The sequence below is a fragment of the Podarcis tiliguerta genome (genome assembly GCF_965153285.1).
Source record: "Podarcis tiliguerta genome assembly, chromosome: 6".
Lineage (NCBI taxonomy): Eukaryota > Metazoa > Chordata > Lepidosauria > Squamata > Lacertidae > Podarcis > Podarcis tiliguerta.
This window is the reverse complement of record NC_139539.1, coordinates 33,371,596-33,388,968: the sequence shown is the minus strand read 5'-3', so window position 1 is coordinate 33,388,968 and position 17,373 is coordinate 33,371,596. Positions and strand designations below refer to the sequence as shown.

At 44.4% G+C, this 17,373-nt stretch overlaps 1 protein-coding gene across 1 annotated transcript in view; it reads right to left on the bottom strand.

Annotated features, from left to right (window-relative positions):
• Positions 1–17,373, bottom strand: part of TSPAN2 (tetraspanin 2) — a 67,383-nt gene that overhangs the window by 33,977 nt on the left and 16,033 nt on the right. The window contains exon 2 of the mRNA XM_083444604.1: positions 5,676–5,778. Within this exon, the coding sequence (XP_083300730.1) occupies positions 5,676–5,778 (103 nt within the window). The remainder of the gene's footprint in view (positions 1–5,675; positions 5,779–17,373) is intronic.

Below are 17,373 nucleotides of genomic sequence, written 5' to 3'. Positions count from 1 at the left end.
AGAAGGGGTCAATTTCCTCCATGAGCGTAAATCATCCCATGGATGAGCTCATTGGAGGTGCAAGTTCAGCAAACCCAGTTGCTATGGTGACGGCCTAGTGCCCTCACTATATCTGTGGTTAATGCATGTTAGCTCCGTGCTGTCAGTCTGGTTAATCTGACCGATAGTCATCGTTACTTGTCCAGCATTACATATTGAATAGCTGAACTTACAGTGGTACCTTGGTTTACAACCATAATTCATTCCGGAGGTCTGTTTGTAAACCAAAACAGGCTGTAACCCAAGGCGCAGTTTCGCGAATGGGGTCTCTAAAAAAATTTGTTCGTAATCCAAAAAATGGGTTGTAATCCTAGAAAAGGTTGCAAACCGCGACACATACTTCTGGGTTTGACATGTTTGTAATCCAAAACATATGCAAACCAAGGTACCACTGTATTTAGAGTGATGGAGATACTTTGTACTTCTGTATAAATCTGTAGCTGCAAAAGCTTACAAGCTGTATATATCTACTTCAAGAACTGTTTTGCTAAGTCTTATCTTCTGCAACCTTTCCCTGCTTCTGTGTGGTGATTGTTACTGGGAGCAACTTCTACTGTGTGGGCATCTGACTGGGAAGCAGATACTCTACCACATAAGACACACTATTACTGTCTCTGTGCCTGACTAAATATATCAGACCCATTTGAGAACTACCATTTCCCATCTGAGAGGCATGACTGCTTGTTTACCTACTGCGTCCTTTACAAAGGCAGTTGGGCACTCTATAAATCAAAACGTCATTCTTTGTTTTTTAATATATCTTTATTTTCTTGTTGCAAAATTGCACACATATAAATAATATAACATGACTAACAAAAAATGGGTCGAGGGGAGGGGCAGAGGAGCCAACTCGAAAGGGCGGAGGTCCCTTTTGTTCCTCCAATACTTGAGGGGGCCTCCCCCCCATGTTAATGGGCATTGCCATTCAAATGCTTACCTGCCCCCCCATATTTTATTCAAGTTGGCCCCCCTGCTGGAGGGGGAAATGTCTTTCTTTTTTCTAACTTCTCTGACTCTTCTATACCCTTCATGAATGGGTATTCTACCAAAAGTAACAGAAATTCTGAAAAGACTATATCTCTTTCTGTACTCTGGTTTCTCTTTAGATTGTATAATTTTTTTTCTTTCCCTCTTCCTACTGAGAAATCTTATCAAAATTGAACTGGCAACACTCCCTTGGGGAATGCCCTACCCATTTCAATTTGTCAGGCGCCCGCCCTTACTGCTTTTGGGAGACAGCTGAAAACCTCTCTAAAGTTTAATGGAATATGATTTTATTGCTGATTTTCACTGCCACTGCTGCAATAAAAATCTCTTTTATTATTTAGGGGGGCTTTTATCCGGTTTTAAATTTTTATCACTTTATTGTTTTAATATGTCCTCAGCTACCTCCAGAGTCTCTGACTGAGGGACATGAAAAAAAAAGTAGTTTAATAAGGAATAGTAACTGAGAAACATGGGCATTCGACTTGATAACATTGTGACCTAAAGGCCTCCAATTGGATAAAACTTAAAATAGTAAGTTTGTTACTTCCCCAATCCTGGGTATCTTTTCCTACTTATTTTTCTTTTGATATCCATTTATTTAAGCAACAGCATATATTTTGATAACATACAACAATGAAGTATCAAAGAAAAGATACTGAATGGAAATGAAGATGAAACATACACATATACAAAATATGAATTTGTGTTGTGTTGTTCTCAATCCCTGGAAATATATTAATGATATTATTGGTGTTGGGGGCTAGTAACATTAAAAAAAATGTTTTATTTATAAATATCAGGATATTGTTCTCAAGGTCTTATGTCATTGTCAGTTAAAGTTAAAAAGTTTTTAAGAATTCCAAATAGCATTTTTCACAGGAGGCATTTGAAAATTGTTATAATCATACACACACACACACACACACACACACACACATATATAGACATATAATTGAAAATGAATCTTGTTTTGCTTGTCCTCTAATACACCATAATTTTTGAGCAAAAATTTCAGCAGGAGCTGAACCAGATCTGACCATACCATAAATACTGATTCACTGTACCACACTGAATGCTACTGCCAAGCGCCTGTGAAACTGGAGGGAATTTTATTCAAACTGCAATATGCTTCTCTGTATTGTCAAGCTGCAAAGCTAGGAAATGATCCACTTGTTTACATTAACAGATCCATGGGACATAGGACAAATATAAGAACCTCTAGGATTATCTGAAGGTTAGTTCAAATGAACATGGTCTGCCTCAAATTCCCATAGCAATGTTACTTGAAACACAGCTCTCTCTCCCCCCCCCCCCCCCCGCTTACACATCGAGGTCAGATTTGGCATGTACTAACACAGGGGTCAGCAAACTTTTTCAGCAGGGGGCTGGTCTACTGTCCCTCAGACCTTGTGGGGGGCCGGACTATATATATATATATATTTTTTTTTTTGGGGGGGTGAACGTATTCCTATGCCCCACAAATAACCCAGAAATGCATTTTGAATAAAAGGACACCTTTTACTCAAGTAAAAACACGCTGATTCCCGGACTATCCGCGGGCCGGATTTAGAAGGCGATTGGGCCAGATTAGTTTGCCTACCCATGTACTAACAGACACATAAGGGTGTGGGACCAAAATATCAACAGAAATGCAGGCTAACAGCATAACCCTAAAGATGTCTGCTCAAAAGCAAGTAACAAGGAGTTCAGTGGGGCCTACTCCTAGGTAGGTGGGTATGTGATTAAAGCCTTAAACTCGTTTTATATAGCAGGAAGTGGGGCAGATTGATACAGAAAAATTTAATCTACTCATCAATAACAATAGCATCAGATAATACTGTCACAACACCAGTCATTCAAGTTTTCAAATTGTGTTGTTGAACTAGAGTGGGGACAACCTGATTTCACAGGTAAGGTGCCAACACCAAGAATGCCCTGTCATGTGCAACAAACCTCACCGCCGCCACCAGTGGAACCACAAGCAGGGCCTCTCCTGTTGACTGCATTAACAGTCCAGCTTGGAAGGTATTTTGATTCTTGGATGAATTAACAGTTCCATGAAGAAAGATTTTCTAATGAATCCAGTTCTTATTTCCCCCTTTGATTAAAACCTTGCTGAACAATTGTATCCCCAAGGGGATACAAAATGGGTGCCAATCACTCTACATTCTGGCTTGTGTACTTCTTCAGGTCTGATGGTTCTTTGTGCTTGAAACACCGGGCTCTGGGCCAGCTCCTCACTGTGTGAGATACACTTAAAGCTCTCTGGAGAGATGTCAGCCCTCAGGAGGAATAACAGAGGCTCTGTGATACTTCAGCCTTGTCACAAGTTCAGCTTTGCCAGTATTTCTCTTGCCCTGACAGTTAACACAGCCAGCCAGGCAAGCAAGCTTGTGCTTTCCTTCCTTCCTACACATGTGGGACTGGATAAGGATGAAACAAGCGTGAACAATAAAATTTTGTCACAAGATCCACATCAAATGGAAAAAACCATAAAATAACTGGATTCAAATGCCTTTTTGGCACAGCCCACGTATTGTGACTGTGCTTTCTGGATGTTACTCATGTGGATCACTTCACATTCAAATCCACAATGTAAGACACGGGGGTCTCTGAATGGATTCCCCTTGCCTTGGCAACCCATTGGGTGGATATGCTAATTAGCAAACTGAATGGCAGTTTACTAGCTTGTCTTTCCCCTCCTGCTCTGTTCAAAAAGCTGCCCATCTTTTATTGGCATGAACACAGCAGGGACATTTTTTTCCTTAAAGTTATTTGTGGGGGTTTTTTAATAGAAAAATTGATCAACTGTTTAAAAGTTTAAAAAACTCCAACAGGTCCTCCCTATCTCAGACTCGGCTCAGTCAAACAGAGCTCAACTTAGGAATCGCTGCACACTTCTGCTTATTCTAGAAAACAGAGGCCCAAGTGGTTTTTCTGCTTGTCCCCCGCTTTCTAGGCATGGGTCCGAGAGGTTTTGCCTTTGTGCTGCCTCTTCCTCCTAGAAAACCAGCTCTTTGGAGCTAAACTGGAACAAACAGCAATCCGCAGAAAACCCAATTGCCCATTGTTCTGATTCAGCGCTAAAGCACGGGTTTTCCTGGAGGGAAGTGGAGAGTTGAACAGAGGTGGGGATAAGCCCATAGTCAGCATCTGCTACAAATGGGGTGAGGAGAAAGATAACAGTTCCTTCCTCCCGAGTCTGACCTTTGGCTAATCCTAAAATGCGGTAAGAAACTGAGGACCTAATTTTACACAGCCTAATTCCATGTGGGGAAAATGGGAGGGGAAATCTGACTAAGGAGCAATGGAAAGTGAAGAAGTGAAAAAAAAACTCTGTCAGCAATGGAGAGATCTCTCTCAGTTCCTCAGCAGGCCACTAGGCAGGCAGGCAGATGGGCATGGGAGAGAAAAGGAGATGGCAGGAAGTGAGTGGCGAAGGTGGGTGGCTGCCCACTTTTAGCTCTGGCTCCGCCTACCACTGGCTTCAGGTCCACCCAGCGCTGATGTGTGGCCCCTGACAAATTGCTGAAAGGGAGTGTGGCCCTTGCAGAGAAAGGTTCTGCACCCTGTCCTAAGAGAAAGCTATAGGCATATAAAAAACCACATTGAGTGCCCCTATATTTTCTATTTTGTGGGGTAAAAGCAGCTGAGGGGGCAGAGTGGGAGGTTCAATTGAAAAATTGTGTGAAGGGAAAGGGTTAAGAAGCCCTTCTCCTCATGCACTGGTGTTCCACTTCAGGCTACAGCCTCTATTCCTCAGGTGGTGGTGGGGAGCGGGGCAGCAGTGAGAAGAGTTGAAATCAAGAAAATATTTAATAAAAATACATTTAAAAAAAGAAATACCATGGGTCCCTTTACAATTAACATCACAGAGTTTGGAGCAAACATTTGCAAAATGTCTAAGTTGCAGTACTTGGGGGACGTGGGTGGCGCTGTGGGTTAAACCACAGAAACTAGGACTTGCCGATCAGAAGGTCGGCGGTTCGAATCCCCGCCACGGGCTGAGCTCCTGTTGCTCGGTCCCTGCTCCTGCCAACCTAGCAGTTCGAAAGCACGTCAAAGTGCAAGTAGATAAATAGGTACCGCTCTGGCGGGAAGGTAAACGGCATTTCCGTGCGCTGCTCTGGTTCGCCAGAAGCAGCTTAGTCATGCTGGCCACATGACCCGGAAGCTGTACACCGGCTCGCTCGGCCAGTAAAGTGAGACGAGCGCCGCAACCCTAGAGTCAGTCACAACTGGACCTAATGATCAGGGGCCCCTTTACCTTTAAGTTGCAGTACTTATAGTAATATAATTTAGATTTTTTTTCTGCCAGCAAGGGATTGCTAGCATAGAAAACCACTGTGATCATAAACGTTGCTTCTACTATACTGTGTGTTTGACATCGCACAGATGTGTGTTTCTTAACCCTAAAGAGCCAACATTCCCAGCCTTTCCCTCTTCTGTCCCTACTGCTGCTCAGTGAGAGCAGGATGTAAATGTGGGTACTAAGAGGAGAGAGAGAGAGAGAGAGAGAGAACGAATGAACTGTCAGAGGTGTGCCACTAGTGTGTCGTAGAAGAATATGCTATTCAGGTACCCAGTTTCTTGGGCTGAAGGTTGCAGAAAACTTATCTTTACACAGTCAGTATTTACACAGAACTTACCCATGTAAATGTATTCTGGAGAGGCCTTGTCAGTCGCTAAATCTCTTAATACGTTTCCAAACCGCAGCCATAGCCCAAATGCGACGACAGCTGAGCCTGCCAACTGGAAAAGCAAAACAAAATTCAAAAGGTTAATAGCTAAAGGAAGGGTTGGTGAGCACAGAAAATCTGCAAACAACTGCTTATTTCTCCTTGGAAACTCCCAGAGCAGATGATTCCAAATTCACATGCTGCATTACAGTATAAAGATTGCTACTGGCATTTACACACATTTGTCTCTGTCCAAAACTATTAACATTCCTGTGCTAACAAGGATGAATACAGACATTTTGATGTATAACCTCAGAAATGCTCTCTGGTTTGTTTGCTTTTTTCCATTTAGAATCTAAACTTTTCTCATTAACTGAACTCAGGGGAAACTAGTTGTGTGTGTTTATGGCAGAAGCTGGCTGTGCACAATACCGATTGGTTAAAAACTGGTGACATCACTAGCCCACTCCCTCCTTATTCCTAAAGCAGCATTCAAACATGTAAAAATGATTCTATGATTTGTTTTTGTTTTTTTTAAAAAAAACAACATGGGGAAAGTACATTTAATTCAATAAATGTATCCACATTGCTTTAAAAAACAAATAAATTGAACAACCCAGCTGAAGCATGGCACAGGAAGGGCAAGGCAGACAAATAAATCAGTGTTGTTGGCCAGTATTCCTGTTAAATTTGCCACCTTAGAAGCAGGGATCCAGGCATGAGATGTCAAAGAAAGAATTGTGGTAAGTTCTGATTTGCATGCATATATGTTTGTACACATCCCTAGGCTACACATAGAAAATAAGCTGACAGTTCCTTTACATGCACTCATATTTTGACATCCATTTAGTGAGGAGTTGCATTTTCTCTGGCTATGGAACATGAGATGATTGTCTCTCTGCATGATGCTTGTAAGCTGTTTCCAAAATGTTTAAATCAGCCCGTTGCTTTATAAATATCCCATTCATGTTGCTTTCAAGAAAAGCTCTTTTTCCTTGGACAAAGAACCAAAAGTTAAGTCACCTCTTCTTGAACTAAGTGATGTTACCAAACACTTAACTGCTCTAGTTCATCACCAGAATGGCAAACCCACAAACACATTACCTAAAAGGCAAGTACTAACCCTAGAATATAATTTATTTCAGGCCAGGATAATTCCGGATGATTTCTCTAACTATGGGGGCAATGGCTTCCCTTCAATCCAGAGTTTTGGTGTCAGCTGGCCAGTCAGTTGTCAATCGCTCCTTTAAGAGGGAGAAAATGTCTACCGAAAAATACGGTGTGAAGGGAAGGCAATCTCTTTGCTAGGGAAGTTCAAGTCCTCAAACAATCACAAAGTCGAGAGGGAGAGAGAGAGAGAGAGAGAGAGAGAGAGAGAGAGAGAAAGAAAGAAAGAAAGAAAGAAAGAGTATGCCTGAAGAGAGAGGAGGCCAGGGTGCAGGCTGAGGAAGCAACCCTGTTTTCCTTCATGGAAGAGAGAAAGAGACAATAGCCAGCACTTTTGCAAGGCCACACAACACAGAGCTTTGTGTTGCTGTGCGATTTGCAGCTGCAGCTGAGGGACACCCGCCTCACAACTCTATACTCATTTGCACTGTAGTATAGTTGAACCTCATTCGTGTGAGGGAAGAGTGTCATCCTCTGGCGGCCTCTTTTTTCAGCAGAAGCATAGTTCTGTAGTAGTTACAGGAACCCTCTTTGGTGGAGGCTATTCTGAGACACAGCAAAGGCTTCTCAAAGATACACAAAATGGAGGTGCCCTCCTTCTCTACAAAAATGAATACCCAACAGGACAACTGTTGTGACTGAGCCACATATTTCTGAATCAGATGTAGTCTTGCTGGCCTGTCTGGGCAGAGCTCTGCTTTTGAGGACTTATCCTTTCTGCTGCCTCAAGGCAAGACTTCTACTATGCCCCTATGATGCTACAGATTACTGAACTCCCCAAAACAGTCTGAATAAAATCCCAGTTCACTTGCGTATATAGGAACAGTGGGTGGTATTCAACTAAGTTTTCCTTAGAGTAGACCCACTGAAATTAATCACCCTAAGTCATGTTCGTTAATTTTGATGGGCGGGATTAACCTAAACAGTCCAATCAGTGGAAGCCCTGCACAAGGACTTCTGCTTGAGCAACAGGGTTACCCCCTCCCTGTGCACGCCCCCCATTCCCTCAAAAATGGGTTGGGTTGGGAGAACCCCTGGAACAGCACAAGAGGGACAGAGGGGGGATCGCTCCATCTGGCAAGCTGCAATGCTTGTGAAAATGGAACAACTGCAAGAGAGTGGCATTGAATACCACCCATCTGGTTTGTTCCGAATGCCACCCAGAATATCTTGGTTGCAAACCTGAATTCTCTCAAAACACTATTATTTGTAACACTCCACTAATATTTCTAACAATGTGCCAGTGTTTGTCACACTGCACTAAGGTCCTTTCAAACTCTACACTGAGACACTGCTCTACTGTATTGTAAAAGAGACAGTGACACCCCAAAGGTGCAAGTTATGCTATCTTTCAGGGAACCCTCGCCATGGAAAGCTGCAGACGAGATGCTGTCAATATGTTGCTTACAAGCTCTGCCTTTGCCAAACCTCTGAAAAGGTCCTCAGACTTCACAGGGAGAATGAGTGGCTTATTCAGAGTGTGTGAGCTGCCTTTCACTTAACTACTCCACCAACAAAGGCCCGCACAGGAGCCTAGCAAGGCAAACACAAGCAGTCCCTTTAAGTGGGGCTGGCTGTCAAAACCTATCACTGAGATGCAGCTCCATCAGTCACAACGGATCCCTTCTCCCGCTTTCAGCAAGGCCCTTTCCTTCCAAGAATGCTCAGGCGGAAGGGGACTCTTTGCTCAAAGATTCAGGTCAATGCAATCAAACCGAGACCATCCAAAAATAGTTAGAAAGCTGAAAAGGCATCTTCATTTCCCAGGTATTCATACATTCCAATTGTCCCTAGTTACCATGGGCAGTAGGTACTATTTTCTGGGACCTGTCTGTCCTTGGCAAAAACACTATTTTCATTGTGGTGATAGTTTGTCTTTTTGTGAGATGCTGGGAACACTTTTAAACTGCTTGCCCACATGTTTGCTAAAATTCTTAAGGATGCCCTGCATCCCTTCGAATCCTCTCCTTATTGAACAACCCAAACAGTTAGTAAATATTGCTGAACATGTTGCAGATATTAAACACACACACATCCCAAAACAGTCTGATCTGAGGTAAGGCTGAAAATTTGGTTAAACACAAGTGAAACCTGTAGCAAAATTTTATAGAGTGGAATGCTGCTGTCCAGGATTCCAGTCACTCGATTCCATTCTCCTTGCCCTCATTTTCCTCTCTGCTCCCACACACTCAGTGTGCTGCAGCCATTGAGCATGCACAGTCCACATTGGTCTGGTCCCCCTACCCTTAATCTCCCCACTAAATATTTGTTCTACTTGGTAAACTTGGAGTTCCCCCAGGTCTGCCCCTACCTCCCTCTTGTCTGTGGGTGGTGCCATTTTGAGCAATGGAACTTCCAGACTGAAGACCAGAAATAGAGGGAATGAGTCTGAAGCTCAAAAAAGGAAAAAGAAGAAAAAAGAAAACAGTTGTGGTCAGTTTATGAACACATCCTGTTTCAGCAGCAGCAGCAATCGCAGAGTAAATGAGTCAGAAAAGGAGACATGTTTGTGTTTGTGTGCTCCCCTCGCCCACCTTTTAGGCAGTGGTCCTCAGTGTGAGAATCATCCTTATATGCACAAATAAGCATCTGCTGTATCTGTGAAAAACTGGAAGGTACTGTATGTGAATGGGCGGACAAAATTTCAGTTACAGGAAATGCAGCCACCTAGTCTGAGGAAGATGGAGAAAGCTCTTGCTCCTTCCCAGAAACCACAAAGAAAGGTAAAACAGAGGACTGGAAAGGAGGTTAACCAAAGCTTATTGGTGTTTTGTAAAATGTGCATTTATTTGCAAATATACAGACTGAGCATAAGTAGAGGCACAGCTGAAACATCAGACTATCAAAAACTATTGCTCCATGTCATATTACGAGAGACCAACAGACAGTATATCAAACTGCTATTCACTTTCAAAGCACAAGTCCAGCTCTCTGTTACCGGCAGGTGGGCAGGTAGCTATTTATTTGCATTTATTAAAAGCATGTCTACACTACCTTTCATTTATAAGAAATACCAAGGCAGTGTACTGAACACCTGCCGCCATGAACTGAAAAATCTTTTTTTTTAAGGGGGGGGGGGGAGATGTGAGGCCACACCATGCTGTTGACACAGCAGGTACACACTCTTAGAATCATAGAATCATAGAGTTGGAAGAGACCACAAGGGCCATCGAGTCCAACCCCCTGCCAAGCAGGAAACTCTTGCTATACTTGCATACAGTACAGCCCTTTCACACACCAGATAAACATGCAGAGAGTAGAGAGCCAGGCAAGGGCCATAATGGCTCCAAAAGAATTGGTCCAAAAGTATGGCAACAACAGAAGTGGCTCTGTGCCTCAACTCTCTATTAGAAAGACAAAAGGCAAGAGACAAAAAGTAAAAGACAAAAAGAAAGACAAAAAGCAGGCTGGGCAGATGAGAGGCAGAGCCATGCCTGATTTCTGCTGGGATCCAAAGCTGTGGCTATCGGAGAAGCAAGACCTTCTGGGGTGTTAATGCTGTGAGCCCCTCCATCTTATTGTATATATGTGTAAATAAATTGTATATCGTAAAGACACCACAGTCTCCACTGTCCCTCATTCCAAGGAAACCGAACATTGGGTAAGCACCTGGAACCCCTGGAATCTCACACTGTTCGGAGATTGGGATGGCGTGCAACTGTATACACTGACTGGCTGTGGCCTCCTAGGCTTTTAGAAAGGGGATTTCCCCCTGTCCGACTGGCAAATGCTGTAAACTGAACCCAGGACCTTTCACATGTAAAGCAGATGCTGCTGCTACTATTACTATCATTAGAATTTATATACCGCCGTATACCCTGGGGTCTCAGGGCGATTCACAGAATAAAATCAAGATGTAAAACCACAAAATACCTAATAAAAACAACAACAACTGCCCCCCCAAAACACATTTTAAAAGGGCATAGGATGTAAATTGGATCAACCAAAGGGCTGGTTAAAAAGGAATGTTTTTGCCTGGCACCTAAAGGTGTATAATGAAGGCGCCAGGCAAACTTTCCTGGGGAGAGCATTCCACAAATGGGGAGCCACTACAGAGAAGGCCTGTTCTCATGTTGCCACCCCCCGGACCTCTCGAACCCCTCTTACCACTGACCCATGGCCCTTTGCTAAATGATCACATTGTACTGCTTCTTTCTCCGCTCCCTATGTATGGGATAAATATTCAGGAGAGATCTGGAACATTTACTTTTAACAGTGCAGCAGTACTTCTTTTACCTCTGCCGGTAACCTTATTTGCCACACTCACTATTGCATCGTTGCCACGGGTGGATTTCCCATTCCGAGGAATATATACAAAACTATTAGCAGAAGTAAGGGGTTGCAATAAAAAACGATGCAGCAATTTGCGTAAGATTAGCGTTAATACCTCCTGGCTTTTTTTTAACAATAATCTACCCAAGCTAACAAACAGTGTGGTTCCAGGAAGTGACTTGCTTAAAGCAGACAGAAATTGCCAATGGCAAAGAAATCCCTTTACATCATCACAGATCCAAATGGAAATAAAACACACACACACCCCTTGGCAGTTTCACCTAAGAACGCACTCCCAGAGAGACTGGGTTGTTGGCAGGGAGCCAGGCTCTGCTGCCAAGAGCAATTTCGAGGACCCTGCTGGGCGGTTCTGCAGCTCTGCAAAGCAGAGACCTGTGTGCGCAGCAGGCATGAGAGGGGGGCAGCTGGGAGCAGTCGAGCCCTAAAGACTAAGTTGTTTAGAAGGAAGCGGTGCCTTACGATGGTGGAAAAGATGAGTTCTCTTTGTGCTTCCAATAGATGATAGAGAGGGAGAAGTTGACCCCATGCCCTTCAGCTACAATGGAGGAATGCAGGGCGACTTAGGGGGGAAACCACCAAAGAGGAATTCAAACAAATAGCCAGCACGTGTAGACACAAAGTCAGAAAAGCTAAAGCACAGAATGAACTCAGGCTTGCTAGAGACGTTAAAAGCAACAAAAAAGGCTTCTATGGGTATGTTCGTAGCAAAAGGAAGAACAAAGAAACAGTGGGGTCACTCAGAGGAGAAGATGGTGAAATGCAAACAGGGGACACAGAAAGGGCTGAACTCCTCAATGCCTTCTTTGCCTCAGTCTTCTCCGATAAAGAAAACAATGCCCGACCTGAAGAATTTGGAGCAAATGATTCAGCAGAGAAAACACAGCCCAGAATAACTAAGGAGATAGTACAAGAATACTTGGCTAGTTTAGATGTATTCAAGTCTCCAGGGCCAGATGAACTGCATCCAAGAGTATTAAAAGAACTGGCAGATGTGATCTCAGAACCACTGGCAATCATCTTTGAGAATTCCTGGAGAACAGGCGAAGTCCCGGCAGACTGGAGGAGGGCAAATGTTGTCCCTATTTTCAAAAAGGGGAAAAGAGAGGACCCAAATAATTACCGCCCAGTCAGTCTGACATCAATACCAGGGAAGATTCTGGAGCAGATCATTAAGCAAACAATCTGTGAGCACCTAGAAAGGAATGCTGTGATCACCAATAGTCAGCATGGATTTCTGAAAAATAAGTCATGTCAGACTAACCTGATCTCATTTTTTGACAGAATTACAAGCCTGGTAGATGAAGGGAACGCAGTGGATGTAGTCTACCTTGATTTCAGCAAGGCATTTGACAAGGTGCCCCATGATATTCTTGTAAAGAAGCTGGTAAAATGCGGTCTTGACTATGCTACCACTCAGTGGATTTGTAACTGGCTGACTGACCGGACCCAAAGGGTGCTCATCAATGGTTCCTCTTCATCCTGGAGAAGAGTGACTAGTGGGGTGCCACAGGGATCTGTCTTGGGCCCGGTCTTATTCAACATCTTTATCAACGACTTGGATGATGGACTCAAGGGCATCCTGATCAAATTTGCAGATGACACCAAACTGGGAGGGGTGGCTAACACCCCAGAGGACAGGATCACACTTCAAAACGACCTTGACAGATTAGAGAACTGGGCCAAAACAAACAAGATGAATTTTAACAGGGAGAAATGTAAAGTATTGCACTTGGGCAAAAAAAATGAGAGGCACAAATACAAGATGGGTGACACCTGGCTTGAGAGCAGTACATGTGAAAAGGATCTAGGAGTCTTGGTTGACCACAAACTTGACATGAGCCGACAGTGTGACGCGGCAGCTAAAAAAGCCAATGCAATTCTGGGCTGCATCAATAGGAGTATAGCATCTAGATCAAGGGAAGTAATAGTGCCACTGTATTCTGCTCTGGTCAGACCTCACCTGGAGTACTGTGTCCAGTTCTGGGCACCACAGTTCAAGAAGGACACTGACAAACTGGAACGTGTCCAGAGGAGGGCAACCAAAATGGTCAAAGGCCTGGAAACGATGCCTTATGAGGAACGGCTAAGGGAGCTGGGCATGTTTAGCCTGGAGAAGAGGAGGTTAAGGGGTGATATGATAGCCATGTTCAAATATATAAAAGGATGTCACATAGAGGAGGGAGAAAGGTTGTTTTCTGCTGCTCCAGAGAAGCGGACACGGAGCAATGGATACAAACTACAAGAAAGAAGATTCCACCTAAACATTAGGAAGAACTTCCTGACAGTAAGAGCTGTTCGACAGTGGAATTTGCTGCCAAGGAGTGTGGTGGAGTCTCCTTCTTTGGACGTCTTTAAGCAGAGGCTTGACAGCCATATGTCAGGAGTGCTCTGATGGTGTTTCCTGCTTGGCAGGGGGTTGGACTCGATGACCCTTGTGGTCTCTTCCAACTCTATGATTCTATGATTCTATGATTCTATGACTTTAGGCAGAGAAACAAACTGCCCCTCTATCCTAATAGAATCTTTCTCGGTGTAAACTCATCCTAGCCAAAACTAATAACTAGTAGTTAGGATGGATGGCGACTAACAGATTGAGGTTGAATCCTGACAAGACAGAAGTACAGTTTTTGGGGGACAGGGCAGCTGTTTATCAGCTCAATCTGGTACTCAGGCTGAGACCCTACCTGCCCGCAGACTGTCTTGCCAGAGTGGTGCATGCTCTAGTTATCTCTTGCTTGGACTACTGCAATGTGCTCTGTGTGGTGCTACCTTTGAAGCTGACCCGGAAACTACAACTAATCCAGCGCCGAGGGCCTTCTGGCGGTTGACTTGCTGCGAGAAGCCAAGTTACAGGGAACCAGGCACAGGGCCTTCTCGGTAGTGGCACCCCACCCTGTGGAACGCCCTCCCACCAGATGTCAAAGAGAAAAATAACTACCAAACTTTTAGAAGACATCTGAAGGCAGCCCTGTTTAGGGAAGCTTTTAATGTTTAATAAGTTATTGTATTTTAGTGTTTTGTTGGAAGCCGCCCAGAGTGGCTGGGGAAACCCAGCAAGATGGGCAGATATATATTAAATATTACTTTGTTTTTAACGCTCACTTGATGATTTCACTTCACGACTGTCTCAGGTGTGAGGAAAAGACACATTTGATCAATCAGTCAAATTAGGTCAATTTATAATTTTGATCAAGGTGAGTGGATACAGACCCCACAGCATTTTGTAATGATAATAACATCTAGCATTTATATAGAGCTTTAGAGCGCTTCACACGCACCAGGAATCTTTACGACAGCCCTGTAATTTGGCCCAGAAGTATTGCTATGCTCATAACTGCAGACGGGCAGCCGAGGCTGAGACAGACAGCTACTGAATGAGTTCATGGCTGAACTGAACTTCAGGTGGAGAGGGTATGGCAGTTATCACCATGGTAGGAGGAAGAAATAGCAGGTATCAGATACCCTCCATTGGTTTTTGTGGCAGGCATAGGCTAGTCACACAGCAGTTACTTCAACTGCAGACTTGTTGTACAGCCTTCACACTGGAGGTTTCTCCAGTGTCTGGTACATTTGTGTTGCCAGCAGGGAGACCAGTCTATATGGGAGGCATGCAGAACCTCCAGCTGGCAGGCGCAATTTGGCTCTGCGGGAATCCTAATTTGGCCTGCAAGGCCATTTCACTCAAGCCGCGGCACCCGCTCGCCCAACACAAAGGATTTTTTTTTTTTTTTAAGCAGCGTCAGTGGTGAAACCTACGGCTCTGATTTGGCCAAACTACAGCAGTATCATGGAAGATCAACAAACATTTCAACTGATCAAGGTGATCATGTCAGGAAACAAACAAACAAACAAAAAAACCCAGAAGCCCTCCAACAAAAACATCAACATCTTCACATGGCTAAATCACTCCTACCGCTGACTGATAAAACACCCGCAAATCCTCAGATGCAATGCGCCTCAGACACTTCATTACATGTGTTCCACTGTGCCACACAATAGGTACAAATAAATAAGTAAAGCAAGCGAGCAACCTGCTATTGACAAAACAACCCAAAGATCTGATTCAGAATACAGTAGCTTCCCTTGAAGTTAGATGCCCACATGGTTTCCTGTTTGGCAAAAACTACTCAATTAAAGCAATACCTGAAGTAAACCAGTTTCCTTCACCATTTACTTTACTCATCTTTCTTTTTAAAAAAAGGGGGAAAGGAAAGATCAGATCTCACCAGGCTTCCAACCTGAAAGATCACCCTTCTGCATTCTCTCTTGCTGTTTACTGTGCAGCCAGGGAGCAAGGAGCCATCAATGTAGCAAGCTGGAGCTACTTAAAACCTCCATCTCTGCGGAGTTTGACTCCTGTTGCACCTCTCTGTCTGCTGTTCAAATGAATGGCTGGGGCACACTAAGCGGGTGCAGGTGGAATAGAGAATGAAACTGGACAGGAACAGGAGGGACTCATTTTCATGCACTGACTCTGAGGGGCAGGCAGAGGGCAGGGCCACCCTGGGAGAGAATAAAGGGGGAGCGGAGCCCCATAAGATGCACAATTCAGACCCCTCCTGTTGATGCATAGAGGGCTTTTAAGGTCACCACGCACAACTCCACAGAAACAACAATGTGCATGCAAGCTCTGAGACCCTGTAGAAAAGGGCAGAACGCTCCAATGACAAATGTGAAAATAGTAACTTTTAAATTGTACAAATCAAAGCTGTACAGTTCTTTGATCATAATGATAAAAGAATAAATTTAAGCCTGTAAGCATTTAAGTGTACTGTCAGGCATAAAAATGCTGCATCACGGTACTCAGGATATTGGCATCAAGAGATTCAGTGCACAGTCTGACTAACTAACTTCCTGTAACCTGCTTCAAGTAACAAGCTACTCAGAAGCAGTTGCTTTTTTCCTGGTACGTTACTTAAAAGTGCTGCAGCTACTACAAAGAGTTGCTCTGCATAGGTATGTGTAAAACCGCCTTCGCCCTCATGTACAAGTCCAAAGGTAAAGTCCGTTTTACACAACCTTTTCAGCGAGGGTAGGAACAAACCTCAGTAGTGAGGCGCATTGTAGCATTTAGGCAATCAGTTCATTTCCCCCAGGAAAGTTCTTTTGTTATCAGGTTTTCAGTTCACATATTACAAGGGATGGGAACGACAAAAGGGTTTTAGAGGCTTAGCGTATTTTTCACCCTATAAGACGCACCGTCCCATAAGGCGCACCTAGTTTTTTGGGGGGGAAATAAAGGGGAAAAAATTATTTTCCCCCCCAGGCGCGGGACTGGGGCGGGGAAGCCCAAGCTTCCTCCAACCCCAGCCCCCAAACAGGCAGCTCTCTGCAAGCCGTGGGAGCCCAGCGCTGGCTCCCGCTGCATGCGGAGAGGTCCGCGAAGCCTGGACGCGCTGAGCTCAGCGAGCGCAGGCTTCAGCATGCAGGCAACTCTCCACAAGCAGCGGGAGCCCAGCGCTGGGCTCCCGCTGCTTGTGGAGAGGTGCGCGAAGCCTGCATTCGCCCCATAGGACGCACACACATTTCCCCTTCATTTTTGGAGGGGAAAAAGTGCGTAGTATAGGGCGAAAAATGCGGTAGTTACTTGTGGATCTTATTCTGTCACGGGCAGGAAAGGAAGCAGACCCCAGAAGGAGTGAATCCTCTGCTCACCAGCTAGTGAGCGGAGGATTCGATCCTGTGGGGTGCAGGGTGTTCCTTAGCCTGTGAAGCAGCACCTCCACAGGACTAAACACTTCGGCTCTTCTTAGGGGTGGGGGAGGAGACACACAATCTCCTTCCTCATCCAGATGTTCAGTAGGGTTTAGCCCTGCCTGCAAATTGATTTGAGGTCAGATCTGGACTGGGTGGTCCCCAGGTGTGTGTGTGTGTGTGTGTGTGTGTGTGTGTGTATGTAAGAGAGAGAGAGAGACAGAGAGAGACAGAGAGAGAGGAGTTCTATACTATAACAATGAATAGCATTTCCTCCCAAAACCATTAACATCGCTTGTAGTGCTTTCTTTTTAACCTCTCTCCCCAGTGAGATTTCTAAACCCTCTTGTCTTCTAGCCTTCTCAGTAACACACACACACACACACACACACACACACACACACACACAGCTGCAGTTGAGCAATCACGTAAGAGCCCCACAGTTCCTGGTGACACAGTCTCCACACAGAAGAGACGGACCGAGTCATTGTTCAAGGGATGTGATGCTCTGCTT